This window comes from Stegodyphus dumicola, chromosome X2 (genome assembly GCF_044657685.1).
Source record: "Stegodyphus dumicola isolate Sdum_Otavi_A_Nest chromosome X2, ASM4465768v1".
NCBI classification, from domain to species: domain Eukaryota; kingdom Metazoa; phylum Arthropoda; class Arachnida; order Araneae; family Eresidae; genus Stegodyphus; species Stegodyphus dumicola.
Genome location: NC_140781.1, coordinates 25,799,859 through 25,815,284, shown reverse-complemented (window position 1 = coordinate 25,815,284; position 15,426 = coordinate 25,799,859). Strand labels below are relative to the sequence as shown.

At 34.8% G+C, this 15,426-nt stretch overlaps 1 protein-coding gene across 1 annotated transcript in view; it reads left to right on the top strand.

Moving 5' to 3' along the window:
- Positions 1 to 15,426, top strand: part of LOC118190750 (putative E3 ubiquitin-protein ligase HECTD2) — an 87,758-nt gene that overhangs the window by 47,323 nt on the left and 25,009 nt on the right. The window contains exons 5-9 of the mRNA XM_085810090.1: positions 631 to 720; positions 2,797 to 2,861; positions 7,551 to 7,596; positions 7,689 to 7,798; positions 9,303 to 9,454. Coding sequence (XP_085666216.1) covers positions 631 to 720; positions 2,797 to 2,861; positions 7,551 to 7,596; positions 7,689 to 7,798; positions 9,303 to 9,454 — 463 coding nt within the window. The remainder of the gene's footprint in view (positions 1 to 630; positions 721 to 2,796; positions 2,862 to 7,550; positions 7,597 to 7,688; positions 7,799 to 9,302; positions 9,455 to 15,426) is intronic.

Sequence of the window (15,426 nt, the reverse complement as noted above, 5' to 3'; positions counted from 1 at the left end):
AATTTGGAATTTGTTTTATTATCGATTTCCTATTTTGTAAAGCTTTAACGAATTTTTGATTAACAAATTCAAGGATTTCAAAGCGAGCAATGGCAACGTTGTACAGAAAAAAACATTTTTATCTCCAGCGCATGAGTCTTTGTATCGGAAATTCTAAAGATATGCTCAACTTAAAATTATTTTGCGATATTGCTGTTGAACTGAATTTTATGGTTTAAGTGCGAAGAACATGATATTTAATAAATAAAGATAACACACAAAACGTTAAAAAACACGTAATTTAAAATCTGAAACCTTTCAGATTTTCTTTTTTATAGTTCCCCCCCCCCCGATTTTTTTTTTTTTTTTTTTTTTTTTTTTTTTTTTTTTTTTTTTTAAACTAGATAAAATACTAAATATTTTCACAAAAAGTGTAAATTACACAAATATAATTTTAGATCGGATAGCTGCTAGCGACTTATTCTCCAGTATCATGTTAATACTAGATTATGCAGATTCTTCTACTCGCATTATATTGCCTTTGAGTTTTAACTTCTGGGAATTTCAAAAATGTGCTAAACTTGGATGATATAAAAACAGTAAAGTAAATCATCAAACTAACATTCCTTTTTACTCACCTTTATTGTAAAGATCAATCCCGATTCTGAAGGAGCGAAAGCTGATGATCCAGAACTCAGAATGGACCTACTATACGAAACCTATGACAGTCTGAACGAAGTGGTAAGCATCTTTTCATACGAGATTTTAAACTATATTACTTAGCATTGGAATTACTCCATTTCATTAATTCTACAAAAAAATATTATAGCTTTATAATGGTGTATTTACGTCTGCTAAATGCTTGTATTGGGTACAACAAAAGGAAACATTTTATGCATTGGCTGTCGGCATCTGTTTCATCATGAATTCAGATTGCCTTTTCAAAAGAAGAGTCTGAAGTTCGCTGTTGAAGGAAAGCGGCTCAAAACAGTTTGCTGAATAACAAGCAATACGTTGGTGTGCAATCTGCTAATATGGCAATGCATAACATCCAACAGATATCGACAGATTCTTTATCTGGCAATTGCCTTATCAAGCATCTAGAAAAATTCGTGCCGCTGGAACGAAGAGGGAAATACAAAGAAAAGTTGTCGGACGCACTGTAGCGATGACTTAAAATGTTGATGCTCCCCTCAACTGCCAGTGCAGAGTTGTGAGGCTTGTCGGTTGTGTCGAAGGCAGCTCTGAGGGAACTTCAATCTTGAAGTGAACATGTCACTGTCGAAGGATGATTTAAGACCGTCCTCTGAGAGATCAAATTGGGCAGTTGTGCTGCGGAATTTGTCGGAATTGGAGAGCCGTCAACGAGTGATCACACTTTGCGACAGCAGTTCAGTCGATTTGTATCGGGAGACAGAACCTCAAGAACAAGCCTCGAACTGGACGTCCATCCACTATCGACGAAGCCCTGCTGAAGGAGGACATCCAGCATAATCCCTATCAAACTTACAAGAAACTTCCATAACAGTTTGGAGTGCCGGAGGAAACCATTCGATTCCATTTGCATAACCTTGGGAAGGTATGGAAGCTCAGTAATTGGGTTCTTCACGTTTCGATCGTGGAAACCAAAATCATCTAATAATGCTGAGGGCACCACAAAGTTCTCTCCTTCCATAGCGTGCATTCTGAGTCTTTCCTCTCCTTTAATTTTAAAGTTTCTCAGTTTTTTTTTTTTTTTTTTTTTTTTTTTTTTTTTTCTGGTCACGGTAAATTTGCAAGTTACCTGTTTCATTTCAATCCAAGATCAAACAGTTTATGTGAATGTTCGAAAAAAGTACTTCGACCTGGAACATTTGATTTTTTCATACCCTAGCTTTGATGGCCCAAGAGCCTAGATTATGTTTTCGAAACGATTTAAAAATGTTCGGCGTGACAAACGAACGAAAACTTAGAACCAGTGAACTGTCTTAGAAAACGAAACTTAGAACCAGCGAACTGTCTTAGAAAACGAAACTTAGAACCAGTGAACTTACCTTTTCTTTAAGTCCAGACTTCTATTCTCTGTTTTTGTTCGTTTCATTTATGCATGCAATATTTTATGTTTTAGTTAACTTACTTTTGTAAGCCCCGTGTTGTACGTCTGTGGTGAACGAGGAGATTTGTATGTGTTCAAGTAAAAAAAAATTACAAGTTGGCTAAATTTGCATTCTGATAAGGAAACGGAAAGAGAGAAGCGTAAAATTGTAGGGTCATTAGGTTATTTTGAATGCAGGAGACATGGAAAATGTGCAATGCCCTCACCAGAACTTGAACCTGGACCTCTGAAATACGCGCTCAGTATGCTGCTGCCGTTACACCACGAAGGCATGGTGGAAGGAGTGAGAAAGTTTTTCATATACCTCCTTTTAAATGGAGACTGGGGATTAAAGGACCCAATCGCCAAATCCTCGTGGTGACAAATTATTATTCACCATCCTTTTAAGGATGGTGAATAATAATAGGGCGACAACACTGTAGAGTCATTAAGCTATTTTGAATGCAGGAGACGTGAAAAATGTACAGTGTCCTCGCCGGGACTCGAACCTGAACTCTCGAATACGCACCGAGTGTACTACGGTTACACCAAGAAGGCATGCTAAAAGGAGGAAGAAAATACGTTAAAAAGTAACAGGTTAATTAACATAAATAAACATTACAATTTAATTAATTCCAACGCAATATTTTTCGTTATGCATGTTTCATTTCCCTATGATAACACAAATCGCCCACATTGTTTTCAGTTTAAATTTCAATCTGATTCGCTTAATCTGTTTGCAGCCTTCTTATATTAGCAAAGCAGCTCTGAAAGCTACCATTGGAGCAGTCCTTGCAACAAATATCAGGTACGTTGACCTATTTTTCTTCTTTTTTGTTATTCTGAAACTTAATTTTGTTATATTAGAGATTTCTTAATTAATAAATTTAGAGGAAACGAACTGTCATTTTTATTAAAAGCTAGTAAATCTAAACCTTTATCTGCAGCACTGTCAAAATATTGAAAATGTGCAAATGCTATATTACGAAAAGCTTACTTATTTAGTACCACAGAGTTTTGTTTTCTCGGTAATAAAACACTATTTATATTTATATTAAACGCCTCATCCTAATATGAAACCGTTTACTGTTATCCATTACGTTTGCTCACTGGAGAAAATGTCGTGAGTCGTGACTAACAATTAACACTAAAAACACAGAAAATATATAGCCAAGAGAAAACATGCATTTTACTTTAAATTCCACAACTGAGAAGAAGCTTTCAAAAAAAGCCTTACAAATATTTAGTGGGTTTTTTTTTTTTTAGCGCCATAATCTTTCGCTGTTTATTTTAGCAACGAATTCAAACCTTGATATTAGTTCAGAAGTCAAACAACAAAAATCAGCGTTATATTTTCAAATTTCCACAGGACTAGTTTCGATGGTTTTATCGAACCACCCTCGTCAGCTGCAAAAGCGCAAATTTGATATTAGGTTTAGATACAAGGCTGTAGAGACTATTAGGTATTTCGGGAGCGAGAAACGCAAAAATTTTTTTGTGCCCTTGCCGGCATTTGAATCATTGATCTTCCCTTTACTAGATAAATGCACTAATCATTTACATTACGAGAGCATACATGGGAAATTATATAATTTTTCACCCTCTCCTCCATTTAAAGGACGACTGGTTACAGCATAAGGCCCCATGGTTGACGACTAATTATTGTCAACCGCATTTTAGTTCAGGTTTCACTCTAGAGATTATTAGGATTTCCGACGCAAGAAACATAAAAAATCAACTGTGTTAGAATAGAGATTCGAGTCACGGATCATTCAGCTGCTCATATATGTGCTACATATGCATATATATGTGCTAATCATTTACACCACGAGAACGCGTGTGGGTGAATGCAAAAGTGTCTTGCTTTCTTTCCCACGTAAAAGGTATCTAAGAAAAGGCACAAGAGCCATTCAACAAAATCCAAGTGGTAACAAGCTGTCGTCTATTATATTTTTAGTTTGTGGCAAAAACTGTACAGATTATTATATTTCGGGAGCGAGAAACCTGAAATATCAACTATCCTCGCTAGGCATCCAACCTTCTATGCCCCATTTGATTGAAAGAGTGTTTGAGATACTAGCTGAATTTGCGGTTAAAAGTTAGTTACAAATAGTTCCACTATGTCTAAGGAAGAGGATTATGTACGGTTATTAATATACACACGCGTATGACCGAGTATAAGTTCTCACATAAATTGAATTGGACTATTCAATTAACGGCAAAGACAAAAGGGATAGACTTAAGCTTCTTCATTTCAATTTTTATTAAAAACATTTCCACGGATGAAATTCAGTGGACTTCGGTCCCTCTTTCCCCTGCCGTCCTGGGCGGGTTGTAAGTATGCCTATCTTTAAGATACTTCAAACCTAAACATTTATGCAGCGTGGCAGCCAGCTTCCACTAAACACCATAGCGGCTAGTTGGCACAGGAAAAAAGAAATCTGCCTCTGTTCTTAGAAAATCTACATCTGTTCTGGCGTAAGCCAGAGACGTATACACGTGAAATAACTATTTTCTCGGCGTATATTTTAATTACGTTGGATACGTTTCATCTAGACATCTTGTATATATGTGACGAGCTTGGAAATTTATCTTTAATTATGTTTACTTTTTAAACAGAGATTTTACCGAAAAAATAAACGCCGAAGATTTTTTAGTATATAAAATATTTATAAAAATTGATTACAGCTGGGAATCCACTATGTCTAAGGAAGAGGATTATGTACGGTTATTAATATACACACGCGTATGACCGAGTATAAGTTGTCACATAAATTGAATTGGATTATTCAATTAACGGCAAAGACAAAAGGGATAGACTTAAGCTTCTTCATTTCAATTTTTATTAAAAACATTTCCACGGATGAAATCCAGTGGATTTCGGTCCCTCTTTTCCCTGCCGTCCTGGGCGGGTTGTAAGTATGCCTATATTTTTCAAGATACTTCAAACATAAACATTTATGCAGCGTGGCAGCCAGCTTCCACTAAACACCATAGCGGCTAGTTGGCACAGGAAAAAAGAAATCTGCCTCTGTTCTTAGAAAATCTACATCTGTACGCCAGAACCGTATACACGTGAAATAACTATTTTCTCGGTGTATATTTTAATTGCGTTGGATAAGTTTCATCTAGACATCTTGTACATATGTGACGAGCTTGGAAATTTATCTTTAATTATGTTTAGTTTTTAAACAGAGATTTTACCGGAAAAATAAACGCCGAAGATTTTTTTAGTATATAAAATATTTATAAAAATTGGTTACAGCTGGGAATAACTGAAAACCCTTCTTAAAACATTACGCTTTTTCCAGGTTTTTTTTTATTATTTATTTATTTAAGGCTTATTATTATTTGATGGCTGTAATAATTTTTTAAAATTTACCTAATAAAATAATTTAGGTAAAAAATGTCTCAGAACAAAATTACTGAAGACAAAAATTATTTCTAGTAAAAACAGGCGTAACAAAGATGTTAACTCTTCTTCTATTCGAAACAAAACTGGATAAAATTATGAAGAAATAAATTTTGGGTAATCTGAAATATATATGATAATTAGCAAAAAGACGTAGCATAGCCTTTTAAAGATATTAGATTAAGGACGGAAAATAGCTAATCTTAGTAAAAGCAAACTACTGCCTTTTCTATTGCAGAGACATTAGGTTATTTCGAAGCAGGAGAGATGAAAAGTAAGCAATCCCCTCGTCAGGACTCGAACCACGGACCTCTTGAATGCGTGCTGAGTGTACCTTCGTGATGTATGCGACGGGAGAAATACTTTACATACTCCTTCTGTTAAAGGGCGACGGAGAATTAGGCAACCCAATCGCCAAATCCTGGGGGTGGAGAATCATCATCCACCACCTTTTTTAGTTCGGGCGCCACTGTAGAGACATTAGGTATTTTTGAAAACAGGAGAGATGAAAAATGAGTAATGCCCTTGCGTACTCGGACCTCTCGAATACGCGCCGAGTGTGCTGAGCATTACACCACGAAGGCATGCTAAGAAGGCGGGAGAAATACGTTATACTGTTTCCAAATAGTCTGTATTTGTAACCCTGAGATTCCAATCACCGACTCTAATTTGTCACTGATTTTATTGGATGAATCCTTCACAAGCATGAACATAGTACTGCACATGATAAGTCATTTGAAAGCAGGTGATTGCTAGATTTCACTCTGATGAGAATTATTAAAAATTCTCCTAAGCTCTATAAAAATGAATTAAAAGTTACACTGAACAAAGGGTCTCATTCAAGAAATCATTAAACGCGAAATGCATGAAATGTTTTATAATTTACACCACGGATTTTTTTTTTAAAGCCAACGTGTGCGTTTACTTGATACTAACTTTAACTACACTTAGCGCATTGATCTCCGCTTTCTACTCAGTCTAAGGTGAAGGGTCCGAAATTTTTATTACGTATTTGTAGCCAATTTATAAATTACTCTGAAGAGAAACAGTACTAATGAGTAATTTATTTATTTCTATACATTGCTACCAACTCTCAGTATGTATCTAATCAGTGGTGAGCTATAAAAATTTTAACAAAACATTCGCACTTTATCTCATAAAGCGAAATAACAAATTCTTATTAAATGTTTAACATTTTATAAAAATATAAAATACGAACAATTGTGCATGAACAAAAAAATTTTAAATAAAATATATATATATATATATATATATATATATATATATATATATATATATATATATTATAGCAATCACATAAAATATCAAGTAAATTTAGTATTGTGGTTCAATTTATGCTAGGAAGTCGCCCCACATTATTTTCTTCTTTCCCATCAGTTGATTTCTAGTAATTCCTTGAGATGACTTTTCAAAAAGGCTTTACATAAAATTTACGATTAAGTTTTCTTAAAGGGTTTTCCGTTTAGAGGAACTGTCATTAAATCTGAAATATGCTATATAACCAAAGAAGATTTTGCTGTGGAAAATCGTTCATCGCGCTGAAAGTTTGTTCAGTTGCAGCGCTGCTAATAGCAGCAGTCTTCATAAGGCTTCAGCTTCTTTTATAACACTAGGAATATTTCACTTTATGTTTTAATATGAAGTTAGATTGTTTGTCTTCTTTTGTGTTCTTTCGGTCATGGGCATGTTACTTCTACCATGTCTCAAGTCATGGATAACAAATACTGAAAATCGTTTTTAATTCTTCATCGTTGAGCTGAATAGTAAATATTTTCATTTTTTTATTTTATAATTATGTTGCTGCAATAATCTATTTTATAAAGACAATGCCAGGCAAATCAGTACATTTTCTTGAGTTACATTCATAAATTCATTCCCGCTTTCAGTGTTAATCTTTCAAATTACTTCTGAAGTAATATAGTATTAAGTTATTTGTTTTAATCCAACAAAAAAATTGAAAAAAGGTCTGAATTAATAAAGGGCTCAAAAGAGCCCCATATAGCTCACCACTGTATCTAATTCAATAACAAATAACTGAAGCTTAATACGTCTTTCAAACTGCAGGTTGAAACCGAAAGATGAAACGAAAGCTCTCTTTGCCTTATTGCAAGTGAGTCGCTGAATGAAATCTGTTATGTTATATGTAATTTAATTGAAATTTGAAAATTAAAAAGAGATATAATCCGATTTAAATTATTTCAGAATCCGTTATTCAGCAATCAGGCTTCTTATACCGTTTTTGCTCATCTTTTTCGAAGAATAGTAGGACTCAGTAGTGGAGATCATCAACTTCTGATAAACTGGTTTTCTAGGTATTGTATTTTTCTGATAATGCATTTTTACATGATATATTCATTGCATTTTTCGGCAACTTCTCAATGCTTTAGATTAATTTAAGCGAAATATATCACAATTTCATACGTTCTAATTTAACAGCGTAGTAATTTAACTCCCATTTCTTTTAAATTAAGACAATTAATTCATAAATTTTAAGAGTGATGAGTTTAAATAAATTTTGCAAAACCTTTTAAAAGTTGTGACTAGAAAACCGAAATTATTCGTAAAGAGTGTTACTAAAATTATCGTTTAAATAATCAAAACACTCGGATTAAGTCATGAGAAACATTTTAGAAAGATTTAATTTTTTTTCTACAAAACGTGTGGTAAAATAAAGTCTTTTGTAAGACTGAGCACAACAGATTAAATCGGTTGTGCTCTTTAAACATTTTTCTGTGTCGTCGTTTTCTTCTTTCCGTAGATGCTTGTATAACAGTAATTAGAATCTGTTTTCCTCAGTTTATTGGCTAACTAATTTTTTTAATTCACTTCAAAGGTTTAAGCTTTAGTTCATCACAAAATATACAGATTTTCGAGTTTTGCTTATAGAGCTTCACTTTCTTTAGAAAGATAAACTACCATCAAACTCCTTAGGCGAATAATCACTACGTTTGAAATGAACTACTGAGTCCTGAAAAGGTTTAAAACAACTTTTTTTGAAACCAGAACTTGAATATAAATGCATTGCTCGTGTTCCCAGTATCAGCCACCACTAATAGCGATGCAACTTAAAGTAACAGTGAAATTCAAAATTTAAACTAAGCCTAGTTGTCAATTACTGCACAATTAACTTTAGTTCCAAGGTAGCTCAGAGTTTTTCACATGCGTACCAATTTAAATGACGGCACCTATAACGCAAAGCCGACTAATTTCGGCTGTCAAAAATCTAGTAACGTGTCCTCGAGAGGCAGAAACAAACTGTGTCTTATAATCGAAAAATTTCTGCTTAAATACTCTCTAACTGATCTGCATTTTGGTGAGGAAACGGAAAGGGGAAGTGATAAGTAAAGGCTTATATAAATATCTAGTTATGTAAAATAATAGTAACCGTACATGCTTTGTAAAAGAATAGCTCTAACTTTTCTTTTCATCAAATTTTTTGTCATCAGTTAGTAATCTGCAAATATTGTGCACGTTTATTACTTAATAAGATGTTTAAATAAAATACTTTTCATAGCCTGTGTTGCATTTGACATTGCTCTTTTATTTTTCCATTTTAATAAAGCAACGTATTCAACACATTATGTAAGATTCTGATTAAAATAGGTTTCTAATTTTGTTCGTCTCTGTTTGAAGAAGCTACTTTAATTCCCGTTCTCAACTACTAAACGAGGTTAATGCTACTTTTAACAGATAATTCATAATTATGTTCCAAATTCACTGACACATGACTAGAATATTTATATTATTTTATTTATTTTAAACTAAAAAATGTATTTATTTATGAAAACGTTTATTGTTAAAAATAATTTTTTCTAGGCTGGAAGCGGAAAGATTACGACAGCTAGTTAAAAGGATTCTTCAGTTTATAACTATTCGTGAATTTCCGCCAGCTAACGGCCACAAACTTCCATCTATGAGTAAGAGTCGTTGGTGGATACCATGTGCAACGAGGATTTTAGCCCTCATAAGTAAGCTAGAATATTTATAAATATCTAATTTGAAAATCTTCACGCCTTTTTTTAAAGCAGCTGATTAAAATTTTGTACTAATAGTCATATAAGAAACTGTTCTTGTCGATGCTTCATGAAGGTGATGTTATTCCCATTATCCTAATTTCAAGATTCTCTTAATTGATTAGTCAAAAATAGCGCTTATGTTTACCACAACAGGATTACCAACCTACCTCAGTCAATCCAATGAACCTATCTGAAAAGATCTCTAGCAAAGAGATTAGGACAGTATCCCTAAAGCAGATGTATGTATGAATTTTGGCTGACAATCGGCAAAAATAGAGAAACCGTTGATTTCTACTTAAATCTATTTTCACGTGGTTACGGTTCCTTTCCCTCATACTTCTATAAAAGGAATATGTCAGATAATGACAAAAGCGTATGTGGGGAAAGAGCAAACCGAAACCTTTATGCCATCAAAAATCTGGCGATGAGACAACACTGCAGCAAACTCTTCATATCAGAGTTACCAATCTTTAAGTAGTACCTAATGAAGAATAATGACATGAAATACGAAATGTTTAAAGTAATGACAATTGTTCAAACCTTATAGAACAGAAATGATCTGTAGAACTCCAAACAAAATACCATCTCCCTGGTGCTCTCTAAAGTGAACGCAAAAATAATTCCCTCTTGACGAAGTGGCTTTTAAGTTCAGTATTCATATAATCAATTAATGGCAGAAGTGCTTTTCTATCTTTTGAGCTCCAAAATAAGGTAAACCAATAAGTAAGTAAATTCAGCATACACTTGTCTCCATTGTAATCTGTATTTCTTATGTTAAGGGTGTGTAAAATAATATGTCAACTGTATTTTGTATCTCGGCGAAATTATAGCTTTTAATTTTCTGAAACACGGAAATTCTGAAAATTTTCAATTCTATTCTAGGAATTCAAAGATATATCAAGTTTGGAAAATTCACATTGCGAACTATAGCATACTGTAGAACTGTAACTAATTAATCTTTATTCCCAGCTATTAAATAGGATGCAAGTTTTAGCATCTGAAAAGTACTCAACTTACTTAGAACATAATGTGTTTTATATTAAATGTGTTCATAAGTTTTATGCGAATTTCACTGGAATTTGCAAAAATATCCATTACAGTAAATCAATATAATAGTACGGACATCCCATAATACTTTTCAAATGAATATCATAGGTATGTATTCAGTTACCCAGTATGATAATTAAGGTAATCCATGTGAATGACACTCATAGCCTACAATAAGTTTGGTGTGTCTATTAGAGACATGCACAATAATTCTGAATAATAATTACACAGCACTATGGTTTCTACAGTGTGGTAAAGATGAACTATGCCTATCTCCCTTCTTGATGCATTATAAGTGGTTTCCGTGAATATCAGTTCATCTTTAAGGCATCTGTAAGTTAACACACAATTATAAACGGGTCTGCTGCTATGCTACGACGAATGCTGACCTGAACGGAGCCGAACTTTGAAATCAAAGTCACGCTATATATCTGTACATAATGCAGCCCCTTTTAGGAAGAAGGATCAGTAGAAAACATTTAGACAGGCTACAGAGTGTCACAGAAATGCTTTCGGTGGGTACATGGGAGCATTAGAGTACCTGCTAATTAACAGAGTATTTATTCAATCAGTTGTGTCACCTATGACTGAATAAAAAGTTGCATTTCACTGCTTGTAAAACCAATCACTATTAAGGAACTTGAATTCATAAACAAATGCAAATGGTCTATAATATGATTTATGAACGTCATTTCTGTCAAGAAATACTTCAGTTTCGTTGGTTGTTTTTCTTATTCCAAAACCGAATCTCACAGCAAAAAAGCTGCCTTAGCTTACACAATAACTTACCAGTAAAACAAACCCACAGTCTCTTTGCTACTGGCTAGCTTTTTCTCAGTAGAGTAGACGCTAGTTGTTTCCTACACACCAGATTACTTTGATTGTTTCGAAGGAGTTGAAAAGCGAATTCTGCCCCAACTGGGTATGAACATCTCCGTTTAGTACTATGTTCTCTGGTCCCGATGAGATTCATCAACCGACACCATGATATCCACAAATGCCCCCTTGCGTGCTGACGACTACTAAACTTTATAGACTGCAGTGTATGCCCCACAATGAACTAACTGAAGATTTTATTTGCGTCAGCCTTGAAGTGGAACGGGATTTCCCTTCTTGCGCGCAGTCCACGAAATACACTACCCTACACTGAAAATGCAACACCAGGAATGAGTGGCCAGAAAGTTATGAAACTAGGCAAACAAAGAGAGACGGCAATAAACAATAAGTGATCTTTATTTCGAAATGATATGCATGATACAGAGCGAGACCAGCGTCCGCTCAGTAGATTTAGGACCAACATGGACGGCGATACACGAAATAACACGTCTCTAGGTACAGAGTCAGTGAGGCTACGGATGGTGTCTTGAGAAATGGCTCTCCAATCCCTGTCAATAATTTGCCGCAGTTCATCTTCTGAACGCGGCAATGGCACGGTCTGCAAATGGCATCCAATCACATACCAAATGTACACTGCTCAAAAAAAAAAAAAAAAAAAAAAAAAAGGACAGTTCTATATCTTCCGTTCTACTGGCCCGATTGACAAAATTCAAATTGCGTTCTTCATGTCTCGAAAGCGCGACTTAGGATATATATTAGATTTATATATAACTCTACTCTAACATAGTTATTTTGACACGAAATCGGACTTTTTCTGAAGTAACATACCAATTTTTTTCCATATTTCGATTCTACAACTCAAATTATGCCTAAAAATTAAATTTTGTTAAATTTGGTGCGAAATTTGTGGAGAAATTTAACAATTTATGTTGGCGCTTTTTGTTCATTTTGCGCCAAAATTAGTTCACTTGGTGAACTTCTTGATATGTGGCAACCTATTTTCGTTTCCATTTCTACATATAGTGCGTCAGAGGAAAAAAAGACCCAATCGTTCCTTCTTTCAAATAATGTTCTGTATATTACATTTTTGATTATAATTGTTATTAATTTTAAGCAATTGTTTTCTTTTTCGAATTTCATTTTAATTGTTTAAGTTCCATGGTTTCGTTCGAATAACTGTTTTAAAAATTTCTATATACTCATTCGAACTGCGTAGTTTAAATCAAAGGTGCATCGTTTATTTATTTTTTTTTTTCAAATAGTTTTTTTATACTGTATTTTTAGTCATAGTTACTATTTTAGGTAATTTTTAAACTTTTAGACTTTTATTTTAATTGTTAGTGTTGCATTGTCTCTTCAGATAATTATTTAAAATGTTTCTATTTATTCATTCGAACTGAGCATTTTAAATATATATATTAATATAAATTTTTCAGAATTTGATTTTATTTATTTAAATTGCGTTTCTTTCGGAAGAATACTTTGTAACCCAGACTACGATGCATTTGAAAACTGCATATATAGGGTTATCCAAATTAAACTTCCCCAACTCAGAGGCCTGTGCAGAGTGTTGTATGGGTCATAATGTGATGAAATTTTAAAAACAGACACTTCAGATCATGCCCTCGAGATTTATTACACATTTTTTCAGGTATGCTTAGAAATACACCTACTTTAAGATGATGGTAAAAATTTTATAGGTTATAATTCAAAAATGTTTTCGAAAAATTTATAAAAATTATTTAAAAATAGAAATTAAAAAAATAAAACACAAAATATGGGTAAATTTTATTTGGAATGAACCTAATTTTCGAAATGTGAAAGGAAAAAATCAAAGAAGTTTAATAAAGAAAGAGATATTAATAAATATTTGCCAAATTCAATTAACATTGAGGAGTTAAAATTTTGAGAGCTAATATTTTAAAAAAACTACTTTAAAAAACTACGATTTTTACAACACTTGGCATTCTGGCATAATTTGAGCCGTAGAATCGAAATATGGGAAAACATTTGGTATGTTATTTCAGAAAAAGTCCGATTTTGTGTCAAAATACCTATGTTAGAATAGTGCTATATATAAATCTAATATATATCCTAAGTCGCGCTTTCGAGACATGAAAAACGCAGTTTGAATTTTGTCAATCGGCCCAGTAGAACAGGAATTATAGCACTGTCCTTTTTTTTTTTTTTTTTTTTTTTTTTTTTTTTTTATAGCAGTGTACAACTTTCAGAGCACGTTGGCTGATGTGAGCAGTGTGTGGTCGAGTGTTATCCTGCTGATAAAGGGCGTTGAACACTCCGTGAAGGTAGGGGAGTGTCACCGGACGCAGCACATGATCCACGTATTCTGAATACAAATTAGAGGTGACCTGGAATCGTACGCAAATGCGCCCCAAACCATGTTGCCGCGTTGTCACGCGGTGGGGCGTTCCACAATTGCTATCGGATTGGACTTGTCTCCACGTCGGCGCCACTTTCATACGCGGCGACTATCATTGGAGAAACAGACGCGTGCCTCATCTCAAAACACTACCCTGTACCATTCCATCGTTCACGTCGCTCGAGCCCGGCCCATTGCAGACGTTGGCGTTTATAATGCAGGATCAATGGCAGTCTTCTTAACGGACGCCAAGAGTGCAGGCCACTAGCCACCAATCGAAGGCAAATGGTTCTGTTTGATATGGGAACATTCAGGGTGTCTTGAGCATGCTGCAGAATGAAGGTAGAACTGGCTTGCGCCACTGCTTGTCGACGGGTGCGTCGATCCACGTGTGTTGACGTCACTCTGGCTGTACTAGCACCTCTCGAACTTGTCATATTTCGTTGTTTCAATCATCATCGCCACAGCCGTTGGACTGTGGATACGTGCAGGGGTGTGTCAGCTAAGATTTGCCGTATAGGCCAACCTGCCCTTCTCAGTCCGATCACCATGCCCCTCGTAAAATTGTCTGTGTGCTGGAACTGCCACCGTTGACAACGGCCAGGCATTCTCTGCTATTACACGTGTCCTCTGAGACAAGAATAAATTTTCCAGGATGAATTTTCTAGCAGAAATAACAACACGAAAATTGAACATTATTCAGGTTCTTTCCCTTATATCTCCTTCAACGTGCGCTGGAGAGCTGCGTATTTCACACCATTCGCATAACTCGGTGACGTGCGTGTACCCTAATATTTGCATAATTTTGGGCCTTTCCTTCTTGGTGTTGCATTGTCAAGGTCGGGTAGTGTATATTTTTAGTTCAATAAGCGGTTTCAGAGTAGGTATGCATCTAACCAAGTACCTTCTTTGGAAGAGGCTAATAACAGCTTCTAAAATATTCAAAAAGATGCACTGCAGTGCAGGGGGGTGCTTTGAATAATGGCATATCTTGTAAGTATGTAACAATTACACTTTTTAAATCATTCTGTTATTATCCTCTTGCCAAAGAAGGTTTTCCTAGCTACTAAATACCTCTCACTTTCTCTGTGTAGGCTAAAATATACAAGAATATCTTTGGTCACTATGGCAAAAGAAACATAGCTAAATGCCGTAACTTTTTCCATCATAAAGTATGTTGCTTGATAATTGGTAAGAAATAGAGTCATTTTTCGTTATAATCAATGATAGACAACGGTTAAAGAAATTAGACTATTATTATGAAAATGCTACAGATATCGTCACTTGGCAAAACAAGATAAGTAAGATAAAGAAAGATGTTTCTTACTGCTATTTTGAGTCCATCAACATGAAGGGTGACCTCCTCAGATACTCTTGTATATCTGATATCTGTTACTCATGCTGTTCCGCGTAAATTAACTAAACTGAAGAAGGTGTCCATGAGATCATGGAATATTCTGCTCCATTCATCTCTCAGGGCGATTTTGAGTTCCCGTACGACTGAAGGAGGGTTTCTTTCTCTGAACACTACATCTTCCCAGTGCATCCTAGGCTTGCTGTATGGGCTTTAGGTCCAGGAGTATGAAGGGCATGTCATGCGTTCAATATCTTCCCTTGCTAATGGGTCGTACATTTCAGCTGTCCTTGGATAGCGGGCATT